At 41.5% G+C, this 21,972-nt stretch overlaps 1 protein-coding gene across 7 annotated transcripts in view; it reads left to right on the forward strand.

Annotated features, from left to right (window-relative positions):
• Positions 1-21,972, forward strand: part of LOC127006075 (seipin-like) — a 148,372-nt gene that overhangs the window by 45,657 nt on the left and 80,743 nt on the right. For 6 of the 7 annotated variants that reach the window (XM_050875560.1, XM_050875561.1, XM_050875558.1 and 3 more), the window contains one exon: positions 14,905-15,050. The exons of the other annotated variant lie outside the window; for it this stretch is intronic. In XM_050875560.1, the coding sequence (XP_050731517.1) occupies positions 14,920-15,050 (131 nt within the window). In that variant the 5' untranslated portion in view covers positions 14,905-14,919. The remainder of the gene's footprint in view (positions 1-14,904; positions 15,051-21,972) is intronic. 7 annotated transcript variants of the gene reach the window in all.

Raw genomic sequence — 21,972 nt, forward strand, 5'->3', positions numbered from 1 at the left:
TGTCCACCATGCATGCGCGCAGTGGGAATACACAGCATTAAAAGTGTTAATTTGCCTGGATTTGTTCTTGTCTGTCTGCTTGTGATCTTTTTGAGCGGTGAGGGAAATAAGGAAATGGTAACCAAGTTGAACCTCTCCGCGAGCTATTTTGCGGCGGCGGCAGCGGTTAACGTTCAATAGGCATTGAAAAGTCAATCATAATATTAGTGATTTCATGATTTTTTAACAGAAAGAGTTAGCAGATTATTTCATAACACACAGAAAACTACCAGAAAAATATAGGTTTGTCCAACTGTCCCACGGCCGGTGACCGCGAGTGACCGCCCTTACTTTAGCAGACGACACCATGTGGATCACAAGTGCGTTTTCAGAACTGCCAGCCAATTGTAAGGCAGCCGCCTTCAACTGGGGCTTCAAAACGATCTGTTCTTACTTTCCATTTTCTGCCTATTAACAAGGTACGTATTTTGAGATAACAAGGGAGTAAAGTCGAAAAAAATTGTGATAACAATTAAGGGAGTAAAGTCGGAAAAAGTCATTGTTTTCCACGGGTCGGAGCCAGTAAGCGCTTTTACATGGATTTCAATACCTCGAGTTTTGCGATCCTCGAGTTTAGCGCCATACCTTCGGAATGAAGCAAGCGCGAAACTCAAGAGGGTACTGTAGTTGTATTTACCTAGTTGTGACATACGGAAAAGAGCTACGCTTGCGCTGTCCCGTCTCCATATCCACTCTTATCCAATTTTTCCTTAAAGTCATGAATTTTTCTTGCACAAACCACCTCTTCCTCCAGTTTATTCCATAGCTCAGGGCTTTTGTTTGGGAAGCTAAACCTTTTCACACCTCTCCTACACGTGGTCGCCCTCAACTTCTTTCCATGTCCTCTCGTTTCTCTCTTGTTCCACACGCTCAGGTCCTCTCTGTTTAAATGCTCCACTCCTCTTGCGACCCTATACACTGCTATCAGGTCTCCTCTTTCTCCTCTCTCTAGGGTTGTGAGCCCCATGCTATTGAGTCTTTTCTCATAAGTCTGATCTCTAAGTTCTGGTACCATCTTAGTTGCCACTCTCTGCACTCTTTCCAGCTTCCTTATGTTCTTTTTGTGAGGAGACCAGACCACTGCTGCATACTTTAACCTTGGCCTTATCATTGTAACTTATTTTCTTCATCATCTCATCCAAGTACACAAATGCCGTCCATATGTTCCTCAGCTAATTCATAGTTTGTCCCGTTATCCTGTTGATGTGTTTGTCCGGTGACATGTTCTCTGAGACAGTCACTCTCAAATCTTTTTCCTCCACTCCTCTGTTTATTATCTCACTTCCCATTTTATACTCATATTCACATCTTCTACCACTCCTACAAAACTCCATTTTTTTTACATTTCCCAAGGTTGAACTCCATCTGCCATGTACCACTCCACTCCCATATTCTATCCAGGTCCCTCTGCAATGCCTTACAGTCCTTCACATTATTCACTCATCTCAATAGCTTTGCATCATCTGCAAACAAACTCACATAGCTGGACACTCCGTCTACAATATCATTTATATAAACAGCGGGACTCCACTTATCACAGGGCACCAGTTGGAAACCCTGTCCTTGATTATCGTCCTCATTTCTCTGTTAGTTAGGAAGTCCTCCAGCCACTTAATTAGTCCATCACCCACTCCACCCCTATTTTTAATTTTCCAAATTAGTCTTCTGTGCGGTACTTTATCGAATGCCTTTTTCAAATCCTGGTACACTTCATCTGCCCAACCTTCTCTCTCTTGTATTAAATATGTCACCCTTGAGTAATAACACAACAAGTTGGTGACATAAGATCTCCCTCTCCTGAATCCAAACTGGCAATCCGAGATAATTTTTTCACTTTCTAAGAAATCCGACCACCTGTTTTTAACCAGCCTCTCGCATATCTTTGCAACCACACTAGTGATTGATACCGATTTGTAATTTAATGGGTCCTCTCTCTTGCCTCCCTTAAAAATTGGTACTATGTTAGCTCTTTTCCAATCTTGTGGTACCTTTCCTTCACTCAGGGAGGCGCTCATTATGGAGTGCAGTTTCTTTGCAAGTTGCTTACTACATTCTTTCAAGATCCACCCTGATACTCCATCTGGCCCCATTACCTTTCTTACATCCAGCTAGCTTGTTCAAACTTTCCTTGACTTCCTGCACAATTAACTGTATCTCCTGCATAACCCTTCCTCTTTCCTGGCCCGGTGGTTGTACAAATTTGACTTCTTTTGTGAAAACTCTATGGAAGCTGTTATTCATCACCTCTGCCATCTCTGCTGGGCCCTCATATATAGTCTCATCCATTTTCAGCTTATCGATTGTTACTCTGTTCTTTAATTTGCAGTTCACATGTCTATAGAATAGTTTGGGTTGGTCTTTGCACTTGTCGATTATATCTTTTTCATATTTCCGTTTTTCTTCTCTTCTAATCTCTGTATATTCATTCCTTGCTTGTTTGAAATCATTCCACGAGTTGATACTTCTTCGTCTCCTCCATCCCTTCCAAGCTTCCTCCTTTATCTTTCTAGCTGCCTCGCATCTTTTGTTAAACCACTCCTTTTCACCAACATCCCTTTTGGTTACCTAGGGGACATATCTATTTTTGGCTTCCTTGTATAGCTTTAAAAACTCCTCCCACTTATCCTGTGTACTCTTGGCTTTGTGCAGCCCACTCCAATTTGCATTTTCAAAAAAAGTTCTCATGCTAACAAAGTCTGCCTTACAGTAGTTGCTTCTCCCAATTTTGTACTTCTCTTTTCGGTCAATCGTTCTCTTTTCTGTTACTTCAAATTCCACAACCGCATGGTCACTCTTTGCTATTGGACAATCTACTTTAAGATTTTCTATTATTTCCGGCTCCTTGTTAAATACCAGGTCTAGTCTTGATGCCTCGCCTTCTTTCCCGAATCTGGTTTGTTCCTTAATCCACTGAGTCAGCACATGTTCCATTGCCAGTTGCAGGAGTCTTCCTCCCCACGACTCTTCTGCTCCCTGCGTCTGCCAATCCTCCCATTCTACCTCCTTGCAGTTGAAATTACCCATTATAATTATTCTCTCACACTCTCTCAACATTCCATCCAGGCAACTCACCGTGTCTTGTATCATTTGTTCATATTCTCGGACCTTCCATGCACTTGTTCTTGGTGGCACACACCCTACTACATACTGCTTCCTTCAACACCCACAATTTTCACTTTCAATACCTCTGCCAAGCCTTCACCGTCAATCACCTCCTCCACCCTAATGCCTTTTTTAACCATCAACATGACACCTCCTCCCTGTTTTATCTTTCTGTCTCTCCTCCATATGTTGTTTGCACCTTCTCCAATCCCCACCAACTCAATTGGGTCACACAACTTAGTTTCCGTCAGCCCTACAATATCAGGTTCTTTGTCTCAAATAGTCATTAAACTCTATCCACGATGAAACTATTCCATTAATATTCGTATATGACACTTTTCACCCTTCATCCTTTTCTGTTAGATTCTTTCTCTCCTTCCTCTCGTCACTGTGAACCACTTCCTCACTTTCATATCCATTAGTCTCCAAAAAAAGTCCTTCTCTTCTTTTGATGTCCTCTCATTTAAATCACGAACCTCACCTCTAAGTTCATTCACCTATTTGTAGTCTACCAGGCACGAGCTAAGCTCTAATAGTCCCATCTCCATATCTACATTCATCCAGCCTTTCTTTCATTTGTTGGACACTGCTCGCCTCCACCACCTCTTCTGTAAGCTGTTCCATGTGTTAACGCTTCTATGTGGAAAACTATACTTTTTCAAGTCACTCAAACAGGTTCCTTTATTAAGTTTCTTTCCATGTCCTCTCAGCCCCTGTGTTCTTTCTTCTTTGTTCCAGTGTCGTCAAGTCCATCTCCTTCAATCTGTCTTCGTACATCATATTTGAGAGTTCTGGGACCATTTTAGTTGCACTTCTCTGTATCCTTTCCAACTTTCTGATATCTCTCTTTTTGTGAGGTGACCATACAACTGCAACATATTCAAGTTTTAGTTTTATCAATGTTGTTATTATTTTCTTCATCATTTCTTTGTTCATAAAATGGAATGATACCCTTATATTTTGCATCATCCTGTAGGTTTCTCCAAACAGCTTGTTTATGTGCTTCTCTGGGGATAGTGTGCCTTGCATCGTTACACCCAAATCTTTTTCTTCATGTACCACCTTTTAAGTTTTCTTCTCCCATCCTGTATTCGTCTTTTTTTTACTTTTTCCCTTTTCCATAACATGGCATTTGTTTGCATTAACCCTTTCATTGCGCATGGTGCGGGACGCGGCTATCCCCTCAGGCGCAGTCGGGCAGCCCAATGGGGGGTCTCTTTTAAACTTTGTATCTCATAAACTATTCATCACAGTTAAAAACCAAAAACATCATTGGAAAGAGGAGGCTCAGATCTATAAGAGTTGGTTATGTATGCCACTCCTGCGAACATGCACGTTCAGGGAGTGTTGAACGTGAACACTTACGTCAGTGCATGTGCGGTGATCAGCCATTTTGAGGCAACTGCGGATATCTCTCCTTGAGGTTCTGGCAAGGTTGTATTGCCGACTGCAATATTTACAACTATTTGGTCAAAGAATCAGTCAGGTGATAGGTGAAACTATGCAAAAAATACCACTATATTGGACAAGAACTTCCACCAGTTACTCGTCCATAGATTTTCAGCACTGGGCTGATATGATTTTCCACCAAATTTAGTGGAGAACCCACTCAATTGGCAATCCTGTGCTGTGAGAAATAGTGTTGGAACACTCATACATGGGAGACTTAAGTGCGGCTGGAGCTCGCAGCGAGCGTTTAGCACTATCAGCAAATGCGCCTAACGCTCACTGCGAGCGTTTAGCAATGAAAGGGTTAAATTCCATCTCCCATAACTGGCTCCCATCTATACACTATCCAGGTCTTTTGCAGCTCTTCACAGTCTTCCTCCGTCCTCACTTTTCCTATTAACTTTGTGTGTGTGTGTGTGTGTGTATTTACCTAGTTGTAGTTATACAGGGCCTGGGCTTATGCTCGTGTGGTCCCGTCTCAGTATCTGTCCAACTTTTCCTTAAAGCTTTGCACACTCTTCGCCGATAATACATCCTCACTTACAGTACCCTCTCGAGTTTCGCGCCTGCTTCATTCCGAAGGTATGGCGCTAAACTCGAGGATCGCGAAACTCGAGGTATTGAAATCCATTTAAAAGCGCTTATTGGTTCCGACCCATGGAAAATAATGACTTTTTCCGACTTTACTCCCTTGTTATCTCAAAATACGTACCTTGTTAATAGGCAGAAAATGGGAAGTAAGAACAGTTCGTTTTTAAGCCCTAGTTGAAGGCGGCTGCCTTACAATTGGCTGGCAGTTCTGAATACACGCTTGTGATCCATGTGGTGTCGTCTGCTAAAGTAAGGGCGGTCGCTCACGGTCACCCGTGGGACAGTTGGACAATCCTATATTTTTCTGGTAGTTTTCGGTGTGTTATAAAATAATCTGCTAACTCTTTCTATTGAAAATCATGAAATCACTAATATCATAATTGACTTTTCAATGCCTATTGAATGTAAACTGCTGCCGCCACCGCAAAATAGCTCGCAGAGAGGTTCAACTTGTTTACTGTTTCCATATTTCCCTCACCGCTCACAAAGATCGCAAGCGGACAGACTAGAACAAAACCAGGCAAATTAATACTTTTAATGCTGTGTATTCCCACAGCGTGCATGCATGGTGGACAGCAGAATGACTAATTACACCGGCCAGTGTAGTGGACCTTCTTCTTCTTCTTTTGACCTGTAACGCTTTGTATCGCTTCTTAGGTCCTCCTTCTCTACACTTTCATACTTCACAACATGCACTTAGGGCCGCTTTCACAGTCATTTTGTTAGTTTTGGTTGTTACCAATGGCGGCAGTCGGCGCTATAGTATTACTACGTGAAACTGGCCGATGGGGTAGTGGCGGCTGTGGGGTTAGCCTAGCCCCGCACTTACCAAACACTCTCAACATCTCTCACTTCGTCTGCAGCCGCCACTACCCCATCGGCCAGTTTCACGTGACATACTAAGCAGCGATCGCCGCCAGTGATAACGATCAAAACAAACAAAGTGACTGTGAAAGCAGTCCTCCCGAAATTGACCTCTCTTTCGGCCATCTCTTTTGATTCTTTTTTGTAGGAGCAGCGAGTAGCGGGCTTTTTTTATTATTGTTTCCTTTTCTTGTGCCCATGAGCTGTCCCCTTTATTGTAAAAAAAAAATAAAAAAAAAAATAATGTGCACTTATATACTTCACCCTGAACTTAGGTGTATTTCTGTCCTTTTCTTTCCCTGAGTTTGCTTTTCTATGCCCCTTTGCTATTTTCACTATTACTTTTCACCGTCGCTGCCATGCATTACAGGTCAAAAGAAGAAGAAGAAGAAGAAGAAAAGGAAAACAACACTGGGAGATCTACAATTTTCATAAACTTGATAGAAAGATTTTTGGACTGTGGTTCCCCAGCACGGGGTGTTCTCTTATCTTGTTAATCAAGTAGTAAGCAAAGCAGCTCTGCCAGTCCATTTTACGAGTCTCTTGGTGGGCCATCTTCCACTGCTCCTCACTCCTCAGCCACTGCCGTCGTCTGTTTGTTTACATGCAGCCGTTTGGTACCCACGTACCCATGCTCATACTCACAACCATTTTCCATTCATAAGGACAACCAACAACTCGCTCCCGGTTGGGCATACGGGCAACCGCGGTTGCCCATAGCCCCAATGGTTGGACACCGCCTTTTAAGGCAGCACGCATGACGCCAACGGTAGGTAGATGTGACCCGTACATGTCAAAGCACCGCGAAACTCATGGCGATAATGCGCGAAGCTCGTGATGGTAAGAATTTAGGACTAAGCGCTAAACTCGAGGATCGCGAAACTCGGATAGCGCGAAACTCGAGAGGGTACTGTAGTCTGTTCTGAACCTCTATATTTCTTTGCAGAAAGCTATGTTTCCTTATGTCTCTCAAGCATCTTCCTTTCCTCAATTTATTACTGTGTCCTCTTGTGTTCCTAGTGTTTATTCCTTCTTTTAGTAGTAACTCCTCATTATCTACTTCTTCCATTTTGCTCAATATTTTATAAATTTGTATTAGGTCTCCCCTTTCTCTTCTTTGTTCTACAGTACCCTCTTGAATTTCGCGCTTGCTTCATTCCGAAGGTGTAGCGCTAAACTCGAGGATCGCGAAACTCGAGGTATTGAAATACATGAAAAAGCGCTTATTGGTTCCGGCCCGTGGAATAAAAACTTTTTTTCAACTTAACTCCCTTGTTACCACAATTTTTTTCGACTTTACTCGCTTTCTACCCCAAAATACGTACCTTGGTAATATGCAGAAAATGGGAAGTGAGAACAGGTCGTTCTGAAGCCGCAGTTGAAGGCGGCTGCCTACAATTGGCTGGCAGTTCTGAATACACGCTTGTGATCCACGTGATGTCGTCCGCTTATGTAAGGGTGGTTGCTCGCGGTCACCCGTGGGACAGTTGGACAAACCTATAGCTTTTGGAAGTTTTCTGTGTGTTATGGTATAATCTGCTAACTCTTTCTGTTATATATCATCAAATCACTAACATCGTGATTGACTTTTCAATGCCTGTTGAACGTAAACTGCCGCCGCAATCGCAAAATAGCTCGCAGAGAGGTTCAACTTGCTTACTGCTTCCATATTTCCCTCAGCGCTCACAAAGACCACAAGTGGTCAAAAAAGAACAAATCCAGGCAAATTAACACTTTTAATGCTGTGTATTCCCACAGCACACCAGCGTGGTGGACAGCAGAATGACAAATTTCAGCGGGAAAATATTTCTTGCAACACCGGCCAGTGTATAGTGGACCTTCTTCTTCTTTTGACCTGTAATGCTTTGTAATGCTTCTTAGGTCCTCCTTCTCCACACTTTTATACTTCACAACATGCACTTAAGGCCTCCTCCACAGTCATTTTGTTTGTATTGATCGTTACCAAGGGCGGCGATCGCCGCTCTAGTATTTCCACGTGAAACTGGCCGATGGGTAGTGATGTGATGTGATGGTGTCGGAGGTATTGCCTTTACAACGGCACCTCATGGCGGCTGCGGGGTTAGCCTCGCCCCACACCTCACCACACACTCTCAACACCTGTCACTTTCTCTCTAGCCACCACTACCAATTTCACGTGGAAAACTATAGCGTCGATCGCCGCCATTGGTAACGATCACAACAAACAGTGACTGTGAAAGTGGCCCTTATTTACTTCACGGTGCGCACTTGTACACTTCACCCTGAACTTAGGTATTTTTCTGTTCTTTTCTTTCCCTGATTTTAGTTTTCTATGCCATTTTGCTATTTTTCAGTTACTTTTCACCGTCGCTGCCATGCATTACAGGTCAAAAGAAGAAGAAGAAGAGGAAAACATCACTGGGAGATCTACAATTTTCATAGACTCGAGAAAAAAGTTATTTGGACTGTGGTTCCCCAGCACAGGGTGTTCTCTTTTTTTGTTAATCGAGTAGTAAGCAAAGCAACTCTGCCAGTCCATTTTACAAGTCTCTTGGTGGGCCATCTTCCACTGCTCCTCACTCCTCAGCCACTGCCGTCGTCTGTTTGTTTACATGCAGCCGTTCGGTACCCACGTACCCACGCTCGTACTCACAACCGTTTTCCATTTATACGGACAACCAACAACTCGCTCCCGGTTGGGCATATGGGCAACCGCGGTTGCCCATAGCCCCAATGGTTGGACGCCGACTTTTAAGGCAGCACGCATGACGCCGACGGTAGGTAGACGTGACCCGTACATGTCAAAGGAGCGCGAAACTCGTGGCGGTAATGCGCGAAAGTTGTGATGGTAAGAATTTAGGACTAAGCGCAAAACTTGAGGATCGTGAAACTCGGATAGCGCTAAACTCGAGAGGGTACTGTAGTGTTAGTAGGTCCATTTCCTTTAATCTTTCTTCATATGTCAATCCCTCCTGCTCTGGAACTATTTTTGTTGCCATCCTTTGTATTTTTTCTAGTTTCTTTATGTGTTTCTCTGCATATTCCAATTTTGGTCTAATCATAGTGGTAATTAAATTTTTCATCATATCCCTTTCCATGTAGTGGAATGCTAATCCTATATATCACACCATATTATACGTATCACCGAATATCCGATTAACATGACTCTCGGGCTGTTTATTATCTTGTATTGTCACTCCCAGATCTTTTTCTTTGTGAACTTTCTTTAGTATTTCTCTATCTCCCATTTTATATGTCCATTTTGGTCTCCCTTCACTCCTACCCATTTCCATTACATGACATTTCTTTACATTGAACTCCATCTCCCATTCCATACTCCATTTCCAAATCAAGTTCAGGTTTTCTTGCAGAATTTCACAGTCTACTGTTTCTTATATGTCTTAGCAGTTTTGCATCATCTGCAAACAGGCTCATACAACTGTTAACTCCCTCTGGCATATCATTTACATATACAGGTAACTCTCGATTTATGCGAGTATTGTGTCCTTGAAGAGGTCACGTAAATCAAAAACAATGTAAATCAAACGAGGTAGGTTTGTACCTTTATTGCCTACTGTATCACTCTGACTCCTCTCCCTCTCGTGGTTCCTCCTCTGGCTGCCCTTCCCCTCGTGGTAGCACAGCAGCGAGAGTGTTGTTGTTGTTGAGCAGCGTGGCAGCGTGGGTACTGTATTGTTGTTCAAGTGGCGCGCGGGAAGAACTGAGCTCAGCTGTGTGGCCGCGGGGCCGTGTGAGTCCAGTTGCGTGAGACATCTGGTGGCCACTCCATAAAATATTGCATATAAGTGAAAAAATGTGTAAATTAAACATTTATTTGGATTTTGGACCCCGCTTTATTTAAAAAACGCGTAAATCAAACTTGCGCAAATCGAGAGTTACATGTACTAGGAAAAGTACTGGGGCCAATACCAATCCCTGAAGCACTCTCTACAATTCTCCATTCCGATTTTATGTCCTTTACCACTGTTCTCATCTCTCTTCCCCTTAAGGGGGAAATTCGGCAATTTGGGTGAAAATTGTCGAAATTTTCAAACTTCGTGTATGGCGTTGTCACTCTTCATCCAACCGGGGTGACTGGTTGCCAGGCGCATAACGCCGTGTAAAGCGGATTTAAATGGCTGGACATTTAAATGCCTTCGGTGCGGACACGCCCTCTTATCCACTAAGCTTTTTTTTCCTTGTATTTCTTTCGTTTTTTCTGCTTTTTTCGGAATTTTTCTGATTGATAGCGGTGTACGATACTTTGGGTCTGTCTGGTGAGGAGTGGGAGCAGTTGGCGTTCCGCATGGCCTTGGGCTCAGTGCGTGAAATAAGACGGGAGTGGACTCTCTTCACGTCATTCTCTATCTTCCATGGTGATGACTTTTGTGCGTTTGTTTTGTCATACCGACTATAGTAAGTGACAATGCTACGTATGAGTGCAAAACGTAAGTCGAAAAGTGAAGCAGCCCGCCAGAATATATAGAAAAGGTGGAAGAAATGTGACGATACGCATCAACCATCCTACCAGGAGGGTGTCAAAGAGTTCACAGCATATACGCCACGGAAAGAAGTAAAGAAGTCAAAGAAGAAAAGCAAGACAACACCTGGCCCTGATTACTAGCCTGGTAATTTCTAAACAAACTGTCCTGGCAACAATGAGGTGGGGTGGGCTCCACTGAAAATATGTTATTTTCATTTTAGATATATATAATATATTAAAAATATGTTATATAACCTAATATGATTATAACACAGGACCAGGAGCCTTGGTTTCTTTAGAGGTCTACCAGGCAAGGGAGAACTCACCTTCCGTAGGGGCTATACAGGTGACATAAACGTGATGTAAACATGGCCTGAACTACCTAAACAACCACTACCAACCTTCCAGGAATGGCCGAAGAGTTATATAAGTAAATATTTGGATTTGGTGCATGTTGGAGTGATTGTTATGGGGTATTGAAGATGTTCACACAAAAATGCGTTTTTCTCAAAACTTGTTTTTGGCACACATAATGTTTAATAACTCTGTCAGTAATTGACCAATTTTAGAAATTCAAGTATCAAAATGATCAACACCCTCGTGTTTAGTAAACGTACTATTATCACGCATTAATTTCCTCAAATAAATTTATGACAAATTTATACAACTCTAATTTTTGGCGAAATAAAAAGGTAACATTTTGCTGTGTTATAAATTTGTTGTAACTTCAGCCAGGTGTACGAAAATAGTACCATAGGTACTTTATTGTGTATATTATCTGTGATCAAAAGGAAATTGCCATACTATTCATAGTTTTGAAGTTATTACGTAATTTTGAATGTCTTTCGTCAATTCCAAACATAACGCACTGCACAAAAACTACGGCAGCTTTCTTTACCATATTACTGGTATAGAAGCACTGCATATTAATACACATTGTGTAAAAATATTATTCACCTAGGTGAGAAAATAAAGGTAGGAGGACCCCAAAACCGATATCAGTGCCAAGCGGTCGAATTTCCCCCTTAAGTAGCTTTCCATCCAGTTCTTCATTTTCCCTTTCAATCCTCCTTTATTTTCCATTTTCCATAGCAGTCTTGTATGTGGAACTTTGTCAAACGCCTTCTTCAGGTCCAAGTAAACACAATTAACCCATCCGTCCCTTTCCAGTATTTTGTCTGTCACTCTTGAGTAAAAGCTCAGTAAGTTTGTTACACATGAGCGCCCTTTTCTGAATTCATATTGTTTACATGTGATTATATTATGCTCTTCTAAAAATCTCGTCCATTGTTTCTTTATCACTTTCTCACATATTTTACATACTACACTGGTCAATGATACAGGTCTGTAGGTAGTTCAGGGGTTCTTCCTTCCTTCCACTTTTGTATATGGGGACCACTTTGGCCCTCCGCCACTCCTTTGGCACTACACCAGTTGTTAATGAGCATTTAATGATATCATATATATACTGGTCCAACCAGCTCATTTCTGCATTCTTTCAATATATAACCTGAGACTCCATCCAGTCCTACTGCTTTCCTCTCTTCCAGCTCCCCCATCATTTTATATATCTCCTCTTTATTTACTGTGACTTCTTCCACATGAACATTTATCTTGTTTTCTTGTGGTTCGTTGAATTTTGACTCTTTTGTAAAAACTTGCTGGAACTTTTTGTTTAGTAGCTCAGTCATGACTTTTGGATCTTCAATTATCACATTCCCGTCACTCTACCTTTCTATTGTTTCCCTTGGTTCGATCTTTCCAGTTATGAATCTATAAAACAGTTTCGGTTGTTCCTTGCACTTTTCCACAATATCCTTTTCATATCCCTTCTCTTCTCCCCTCCTTATTTTCATGTATTCATATCTCGCTACCTTAAAATCTTCTTTATTCCTTTGGTTTTTATTTCTTTTCAGTCTTTTCCATGCTTTGTCTCTTATTTCTTTTGTGCACATTTTGCATTAAAGCAGTCCTTTTTTCCTTTTTCTTTAGGTCTGTATTCTGGTACAAATTCCATAACGCCTGATTTATACGCCTCCTTGAAAATATTGTACTTTTCTTGCACTTCATTTGTTCCCTTTAACTCATCCCAGTCCAGCTTTCCATAATATTTCCTGAGATTTTCCACATCTGCCTTCCTTTAGTTTATTAACCTGTTTCTTTTATATGATTCATTCCCTGCACTTCCTTCCTCCTCTGTTTCCATCTCTATTGTCACGTGATCACTCTTATCCAGGGGGCATCCATATCATTTATCAAGAGCATTCCCTTTGTTAACACCAAGTCCAGTCACGCCGGTTCATCTTCACCTCTATATCTTGTGTTTTCCTCCACCCATTGCATCATCAAGTTTTCCATCGTCAATCTTAAAAATCTTTCCCCCCATGCTGTTTCACTACCTCCTCTTTCAAACATCTCCCACTTTACTTCCTTACAGTTAAAATCACCAACTAATAGGACTCTTTTGTTCGCTTTGAGTAGTCTACTTAAACTCTGGATGGTATCTTCAATCATGGTCTCATATTCTTCTTTACTCCAAAAGTTCGTTCTTGGTGGTACATACGTTGCTATAATCGTCATCCTTGTGTGTGTGTGTGTGTGTGTGTGTGTGTGTGTGTGTATTTACCTAGTTGTGACATACGGGAAAAGAGCTACGCTCACACTGTCCCATCTCCATATCCGTTCTTATCCAACTTTTCCTTAAAATCATGAATGTTTCTTGCACAAACCACCTCCTCCTCCAGTCTATTCCATAGCTCAATGCTTCTATTTGGGAAGCTAAACTTTTTCACATCTCGCCTGCACGTGGTCACCCTCGACTTCTTTCTATGTCCTCTCGTTTCTCTCTCGTTCCATATACACAGATCCTCTCTGTCCAGATTCTCCACCCCACTCGCCACCCTGTAGACTGCTATCAGGTCTCCTCTCTCTCTTCTTCTCTCCAGGGTTGTGAGCCCCATGCTATTGAGTCTCTCCTCATACGTCCGATCCCTAAGTTCGGGTAGCATCTTAGTTACCACTCTGCACTCTTTCCAGCTTTCTTATGTTCTTCTTTTTGTGAGGAGACCAGACCACTGTTACATACTCCAACCTTGGCCTTATCATTGTAACTATTATTTTCTTCATCATCTCCTCATCCAAATACACAAATGCCGTGCAGCAAATTCATACTCTGTCCCGTTATCCTGTTGATGTGTTTGTCTGGTGACATGTTCCGTGAGATAGTCACTCCCAAATCTTTTTCTTCCGTTCCTCTGCATATTATCTCACTTCCCATCTTATAATCATATTCACATCTTTTACCGCTCCTATCAAACTATTTTTTTACATTTCCCAAGGTTGATCTCCATCTGCCATGTACCACTCCACTCCCATATTTTATCCAGGTCCCTCTGCAATGCCTCACAGTCCTTCACATCATTCACTCGTCTCAATAGCTTTGCATCATCTGCAAACAAACTCACATAGCTTGTCACTCCGTCCACCATATCATTTATATAAACAGCAAACATTATTGGCGCCAGCACCGAACCTTGTGGGACCCCACTCATCACAGGGCACCAGTTGGAAACCCTGTCCCTGATTATCGTCCTCATTTCCCTGTTAGTTAGGAAGTCCTCCAGCCACTTAATCAGTCAATCACCTACTCCACCCCTATTTTTAATTTTCCAAATTAGTCTTCTGTGCGGTGTGTGTGTGTGTGTGTGTGTAATTCATTAAGGCCTAATTATGAGCTGGACTTGTCAACGCCAGCAAGTACCCTCTCGATTAGAGCTAGGCTCATTATAGTCAATCTCTGGGTACTGCTATGACCTTCACACACCACACACCCCATCCCCCTTGCTGAAGGGGGAACAGTAACCACTCCTTGTCAGTGGAAAAACTTCAGCCTGAGTGGGGCTCAAACCTCTGCCTGCTAGATCAGAGTCTGACTGGGCAGTCATAATCCACAGGGCAATCAGAGAGGTGGGGTCCTGAGAATGTGTCTACGTGTGTTGACCTTCGAATCAACTGATGTTTATTTTATGCTCCCATGAATTGGTCAAAAGCAGAACTGAACAGACAGCAGAAGCCTCAGGGTTACATGCTGCCCATCACAAGTATTTAAGTTTATTTTGTAACCAAAATCATTTGGTAAAAATTATATATGAATGAAACAAAAAACAAGGAAAAAATAACTCAGCCTCTCATAATTTCAATCTACGTAGCCAAAACATAGGAGTTAAGTATCCACAAACAGGGATGCAGAGATAGATCATTTGGAAGGAAAAGTTTTGATAAAAATACAGAGAGAAGGATAGAATTCGTAGAAATGTTGTTTATAAGGAAAGATTTGTGCGAGCCTCAGTAATGAGTCATACAGTGATATTTCATTGACTCTTTCTTTGTTCTTACAGTCATGGCAGTCCACTATGTACTCCATGGTGGTGTTTGGGGCCACCATGGTGGTCATCTTCTGGGCCAGCGTCTTCCTCTACACCTCCTTCTACTTCACCTTCATGCCGGAGGAGTCCATCACATGGCCCATTCACTTCCAATTCAGGTCTGTTCCTTCTTGCTACCTTGTACTGATTTGCTGTGAAAAGTTTTCAGATGTCCCTTATCATCATGAGGATTAGGAGACAAATAGATAAGTAGACTGATATTGGTTATTTTATGCATGAAGCAAAGTAGCTAAGTTTGCTCCATGACTGATTATGATGATTGTCACCCTCCTTCCCTCTCATATCTGCCAGGTTTTTCTGGGTTACCGACTGTCCCCTAGACCTACCCAGCCTAAATATGTATCACTTTAACCTAAACAAGGGAGGATAAGGGCAACAGAAAAAGGAACTGACCATCCTACTCCCTGCCCTTTACATAGATGACACTCTGTGCCTTATGCTTCTGAGAATATAGGACAACACCTTTACATCTTAGGCTCTTCTTTATTTCTCCTTACATCTCTGTCTCAAAGATTTTATCTTGCCCCCATGGAGCAGTGGTCAGCGTGCCTGGCTACGACTCCTGGGGCCCAGGTTCAAATCCTGGCCTGAGCAGTCAGCGTGCAGCTCACCCAACTGCTTATCCTCCCTTTATGGCTAGTCAATAAATGGGTACTTGGGGAAACCTGGGGAAGGTAAACTGTGGCAATCCTAGATTTCACATCGGCCCATGTCCTGAGGTACAGTAAACCCTCGATATGACGGACTAATTGGGGGGGAACGTAGTCCGTTAATGCTGAAAGTCCGTTGTGAGCGGCAGAAGAAAAAAAACGTAAAACAATCCTAACGAACATAATAAACATATATATATATATATATATATATATATATATATATATATATATATATATATATATATATATATATATATATATATATATATATATATATATACAGGTAACTCAATTTACGCGAGTATTGTGTCCTTGAAGAGGTCACGTAAATCAAAAACAATGTAAATCAAACAAGAGGTAGGTTTCTATCGAAAAATAAATATTCATTCAGTGGAGAGAGAGAGAGAGAATATCCATATCACCGAGATATCCACTCAGGCACTCAGTCGCAGCCTCACTCGTGTGAGGAAGAAATGAGGGACACCATGAGCGAGTGGCTAGTATTGGTACCTGTACCGAGCAGTCTGGTACCAGTACCATACCGTATAGCTGGTACCGTTAGTACCAGTACTGGTACCGGTTCCTGCACACCCTTATTGTTGAGTAGCGTGGCAGCGTGGGTACTGTATTGTTGTTCAAGTGGTGCGCGGGAAGAACTGAGCTCAGCTGTGTGGCCGTGGCGCTGTGTGAGTCCAGTTGCGTGAGACATCTGGTGGCCACTCCATAAAATATCGCGTATAAATGGAAAAAACGTGTAAATTAAAAATTTATTTGGATTTTGGACACTGCGTTATTTAAAAAAAACGTGTAAACCAAACTCACGTAAATCGCGAGCTACCTGTACACAGGTAACTCGATTTACGCGAGTTTGGTTTACATGTTTTTTAAATAACGCGGGATCCAAAATCAAAATAAATGTTTAATTTACATGTTCTTTCACTTATACGTGATATTTTGTGGAGTGGCCACCAGATGTCTCACGCAATTGATTTATACAGCTGAGCTGTTTTCCACCACATGAACAACAATAGAGTACCCACGCTGCCACGTACTCAACAATAGGGTGAGCAGTATAGTAGTAGTAATTGCATTAACGGTACCAGCTATGCGATACGGTACGGTACCAGACTGCTCGATCGGTACCAATACTGCCACTCTCATGGTGTCCCTCATTTCTTCAGTGAGGCTGAAACATGAGGATATATATATATATATATATATATATATATATATATATATATATTGATATATACCTCTATATATATATATATATATATATATATATATATATATATATATATATATATATATATATATATATATATATATATATATATATATATATATATATATATATATATATATATATATATATATATATATATATATATATATATATATATATATATATATATATATATATATATATATATATATATATATATATATATATATATATATATATATATATATATATATATATATATATATATATATATATATATATATATATATATATATATATATATATATATATATATATAGACATATTTTTGTGTGTTGTCTGTATAGAACACATGGCAATGGACTGCAAGGAACTGAGCCTGCCAGGCCGGCAGATGGGCCCTGATGCGGAGCTGTATTGTTACGGGAATGGGTAAAATTTTACAAGTCCACCAATCTCGCACTGGCAGACAAAACTTTTTTTTTGGTAGTTTTTGGGGAGTTATGAAACAATCTGATAACTGTTTCTGTCACAAATCATTAAATGATTGACTTTTCAATGCCTGTTGTATACTCGCCGCATCCCACAGCTGCAGCCGCAAAATAACTCGCAGAGAGATATGTTCAACTTGCTTACTGTTTCTACATTTCACTCACCACCCACAAACGGACAAACTAGAACAAAACCAGGCAAATTAATGTTTTCCTCCTGTGTATTCCCTCAGTGCACACGTGGTGGACAGTAGAGATACTTATTTTTGAGAGGAGGTATTTCTCGAAACACCGGCCCGCGAATAGGTGCACCTAACATCACCAAATGTGGGGTACAAACTGGGGGAGGGACTGATTTTATGCAGTCATAGGCGGAAGTGGGCTAAAGAGTAGCCTATCTGGATATTTTGTTATTATTTATTAATGATCCACAAGACATCCTAGAGTTAAATCAAAGTATGTGCTTATCTCTGTATTCATTCATACACACACTGGCAATATTTCTGTGGTGTCCGATTCACTTATTTGAGTGAAATTCTATTGTGATAAACAGTCACAAATTCATGTCACTAGTAAAAATGAAACTAGTAATGTAAGTTTTGCCTCCATGAAATATACACAAATAGATAAATATGAAAGCTCGCGAAGTCACAACAAGTGACATCACCTGCTTCGCGCAGAAAAAATATGCTATTTAACCCTTTCATGGTTAAACACTCGCAGCGAGCGTTAGGCGTATTTGCTGGTGGTGCTAAACACTCGCTGCGAGCTCCAGCCGCACTCAAATCTCCTGCGTATGAGAGTGTTCCAACACTAATTCTCACAACACAGCATTGCCAATTGAGTGGGTTCTCCACTAAATTTGGTGGAAAATCATGTCAGCCCAGCACGGAAAATCTACGGACGAGCAACTGGTGGATGTTGTTGTCCAATATAGCGACATTTTTGCATAGCTTCACCTATCACATGACTGATATTTTGACCAAATAGTTGTAAATTTTGCAGTTGGCAATACTGCTCTGCCAACACCCCATCATCAAGAGATCTACTCAGTAGTTGCCTTAAGGCTGACCTTTGCGCATGTTTAAATGTACGTCTTCACAGGCAACACCCCCTGAACGTGCCTGTACTTTTGCAGGAGAGACTTACATTACTGAATCGTATAGATCTTGGCTTCCTCTTTCCAATGGTGTTTTTGTTTTTAGCTGTGATGAATAGTTTTTGAGATACAGCGGTTAAAAGAGCGAGCACTAGCGTCACTTGCTGGTGGTGTTAAAAGCTCGCTGTGAGTGCCAGTCGCACTCACATCAAAAAACACCCCCTGAACGTGCCTGTACATTCGCAGGAGAGGCTTACATCCAAATCTTATAGATCCTGGCCTCCTCTTTTCAATGGTGTTTTTGTTTTGTAACTGTGATGAATAGTTTTTGAGATATAGCGGTTAAAAGAGATCCCCTTCCCCCGCTGGGGTGCCCGAGGGCGCCTGAGGGGATAGTTTCGTTGCGAGCGCTTAGCAATGAAAGGGTTAAGCTATCTGATACCCACAAAATGGCGTGCGCTGCTGCCTCGAACCACAGACCGTGGCCTGAGGGAGTATCAACGTTGCCAGATTGTCATGCTCAGCCGCGTATAATTCCCGACTTCCTACCCCAAAACTGTCTTCTGGGCTCCAATAACGAAACTCATTTATAGTTATCGTTAAAAGAGTAAGATGCTGATGTTTCTTGGCAATAGTTATGCGTCAGAAATCGGTAAATACTATGCTCTAAGTACGATAATCTGGCAACGGTGGCCACAATTGCATAAAATATATCTGTATTTTCATATTATAGTTCTTTTGTTTATTCAATTTTCTGTTCAAGAAAAAGAATACTCATAATGTCAGTTAGTTTTTTGGTTATAAGGATTCTTTACGAAATACAATTTTTTTTTTTATGTCGCGGCCTATTGCGCCGGTAGGCTTGTTCCCGGTGGATCCTGATGGTCGGTCCAAGGCTTCTTTCCGGTGGGTCCTGATGGTCGGCCCAGCCCGTTCTGGCGCAGGCGAGTGTTTATAGTGGCGCCATCTTGCATTGGCTCATGCTGCCCTCCCGGAGCTCATCTTTAATCCTAGAATCTAGAGTCTGGGTTGATAGGTGGTCTTCTGGACAGCATGTGGGTAGTTTTAAGCCACTCGGCGGCGGCTGAAAAATCCCAGCTTGGTGGCACCGGTCGGGGATTGAACTCGCGTCCTCCTGGACGCGGGGCCGTCTTGCTATCCTTCCAGCCACCGCCTCCCCTAAAAATTATAACATTACCGCCTATAAGTTAGGAAACGTACTGAATCCTAGATCGGCTATAGTGATGTTAGTTGTGCCTATTGGACCACGCACGCTGCTGCCATGTCCCGTCCCGTGCTGCCTATTGGACTTTGCATGCTGCTGCCATGTCCCATCCCACGCTGCCTATTGGGCCACGCACGCTGCTGCCATGTCCCATCCCATGCTGCCTATTTTCACACCCCACACCATGTGCCGAATAAATTTACTAACCAAACCTAACCTAACCCAACCTACCTAACGAGGAGCTTCGCACCCCTCGACCCCCATAAGCTGCGTCAGTACCGACACTCACAAACACTTAGCTATTTTCCATTACATTTATGTCCTGGATTGATGCATAAGACTTTCTTGTGGTTCAAATATGTTCTTCATTTGAATGTGAACCACAAGGAGAAAAACATTTCATCAGGTGGGCTGAAAAAAGACTATGGTACCCTAAGGATGGGCAGCAGATAAAGGGTGGCTAGCAGATGCTTTTGTAGTTACCAGAAGAGGGTGGTTCAAACTCTATTCTTGGTCGGTCCCCGTGGATTTTTTACTTTCTAACCTTGTCCGTTATAAGCGGGTCTGTTATATCAAGGGTTTACTGTAATTGTTTGCTTGGAGCTGAGCATCACAGCCACATGCATCTTTAGCATATGCACCCACCTTCACCATTGTTCACCATGTGTTTTTAGTCAATATTTATAGCGATACATAACTAATTCGAGGAGTTCTGGCCCTCGAAAAAATCCCAGATTATCTGGAAAACATAATTTGGTACAGAAAAGTGGGTCTACTATAAAAATAATGTTTTGCTTATCCCAGTGTAATTCAAAACAAAGTTATGAATATTATGAACATTTTTCTTCAATAATCTTTGACTCACTAGCGGTATTATGGTAAACGAAATTATGAATCTTCGGTTGCACCGCTGTAGAATTAAAGACCTGTTTTTCGTTGTTTTATGGTTTTCAAAAAACTTCTGTACTATCATTTTAGGCAGTTGATACACTAAAGCAGGGGTTCCCAACCTTTTTGTTCCCCTGTACCCCTTGGGCATTTTTATAGGTTCCCGTGTACCCCTAGAAATTTAGGATAAAAAACGATGAAATTGTAATATTTTGATATTTTGTAATGAAATCTAACTGTAGACTGATTATATAATTCAAATAACAGCTTTGCTTACTAAAATGAGGAAATTGAAAAAAAAAAAAAGAAAAAACAACAACATTGTGCAATTTGAATGCAGATTACAACACCATGTATTGCACAGTAGTGGTTATTCTCTCGGACCCAATGTACCCCCTGAAAATTGAAAATGTACCACTGGGGGGTACATGCACCCCAGGTTGGGCACCCCTGCACTTAAGCAATTAATAAATCATGAACACAGGCTTTACTTGTTCATTATGTATTTATACCTTGGAGGAAGATTTATACCACTTGGCATTCCAAACCAAAACAAAACTTCTTCTTTTGACCTGTATCATTTTTCATTGGCTACTCACCATCACTTCTTCTGGTACTAACTCCCCTCTCTGCCTCTCGTAGTTGCTACATTCTACAATTAGGTGTTCCACTGTTTCTTTCTCCCCAGTGTCCTAGACAGCTACAGCCCTTTGTGTTGGGAAGTCTTGGTGAGAGTGAGTTTGGCCCCTCAGCGGCTCCTTTCGGTACTGTCTTGGGTTTGACCTTTTAAGTATCTCTTTACCACGAGTTCTACTGACTAGATTCTGTTTAACACTTTCCAGATTAAGCATTAGTCTTCGTGGAATCTATTAGAAAAATGGTTCAAGCTATACATGCGGCAGGAGATCGCAAAAAATGCGAGAATGGTGTAAGCTTAGGTGCGGGTATTTAGCTTGTAATAACTGAATGGTAGAGTGTTTCTCACCACTTCCCATAAAAAGTGTTAGCATAAACACTTGTGATCAATGTCTTGTAGACTATAGGCACAATGCATCATGATTTATCACGTGAGAGATTTTTAAGTGCGAGTCCTCATCCCTTCAACAGGAGTTGACTCAGTTTTAGTTAAAGTAGCTAGCGATCATTGGCAATTTTGGGGGGCCAGAACTCTTCTAATTCTGCATAGTTGACATCCCATGTCTGTTATAGAGATGTCTGGTAAAAAAAGTTTTGCTTCTTCCTCAGCTTTCTCTTTTTGTGGTTTCGTGTATTGTGGGCATTTTCTTTACGTTATTTTATTTGTTTTGCTTTTTTTTTTCTACATGAAAGGACACGGCTCAAGAGCAACAAAAAGAGTACAAAAAAAGCTTGCTGCTCGCTGCTCCCATAAAAGATAAAAGTAAAGAGTAGCCAAAAGAGAGGTCAATTTCGGATGGAGA

This window comes from Eriocheir sinensis, chromosome 32 (assembly GCF_024679095.1).
Source record: "Eriocheir sinensis breed Jianghai 21 chromosome 32, ASM2467909v1, whole genome shotgun sequence".
Lineage (NCBI taxonomy): Eukaryota > Metazoa > Arthropoda > Malacostraca > Decapoda > Varunidae > Eriocheir > Eriocheir sinensis.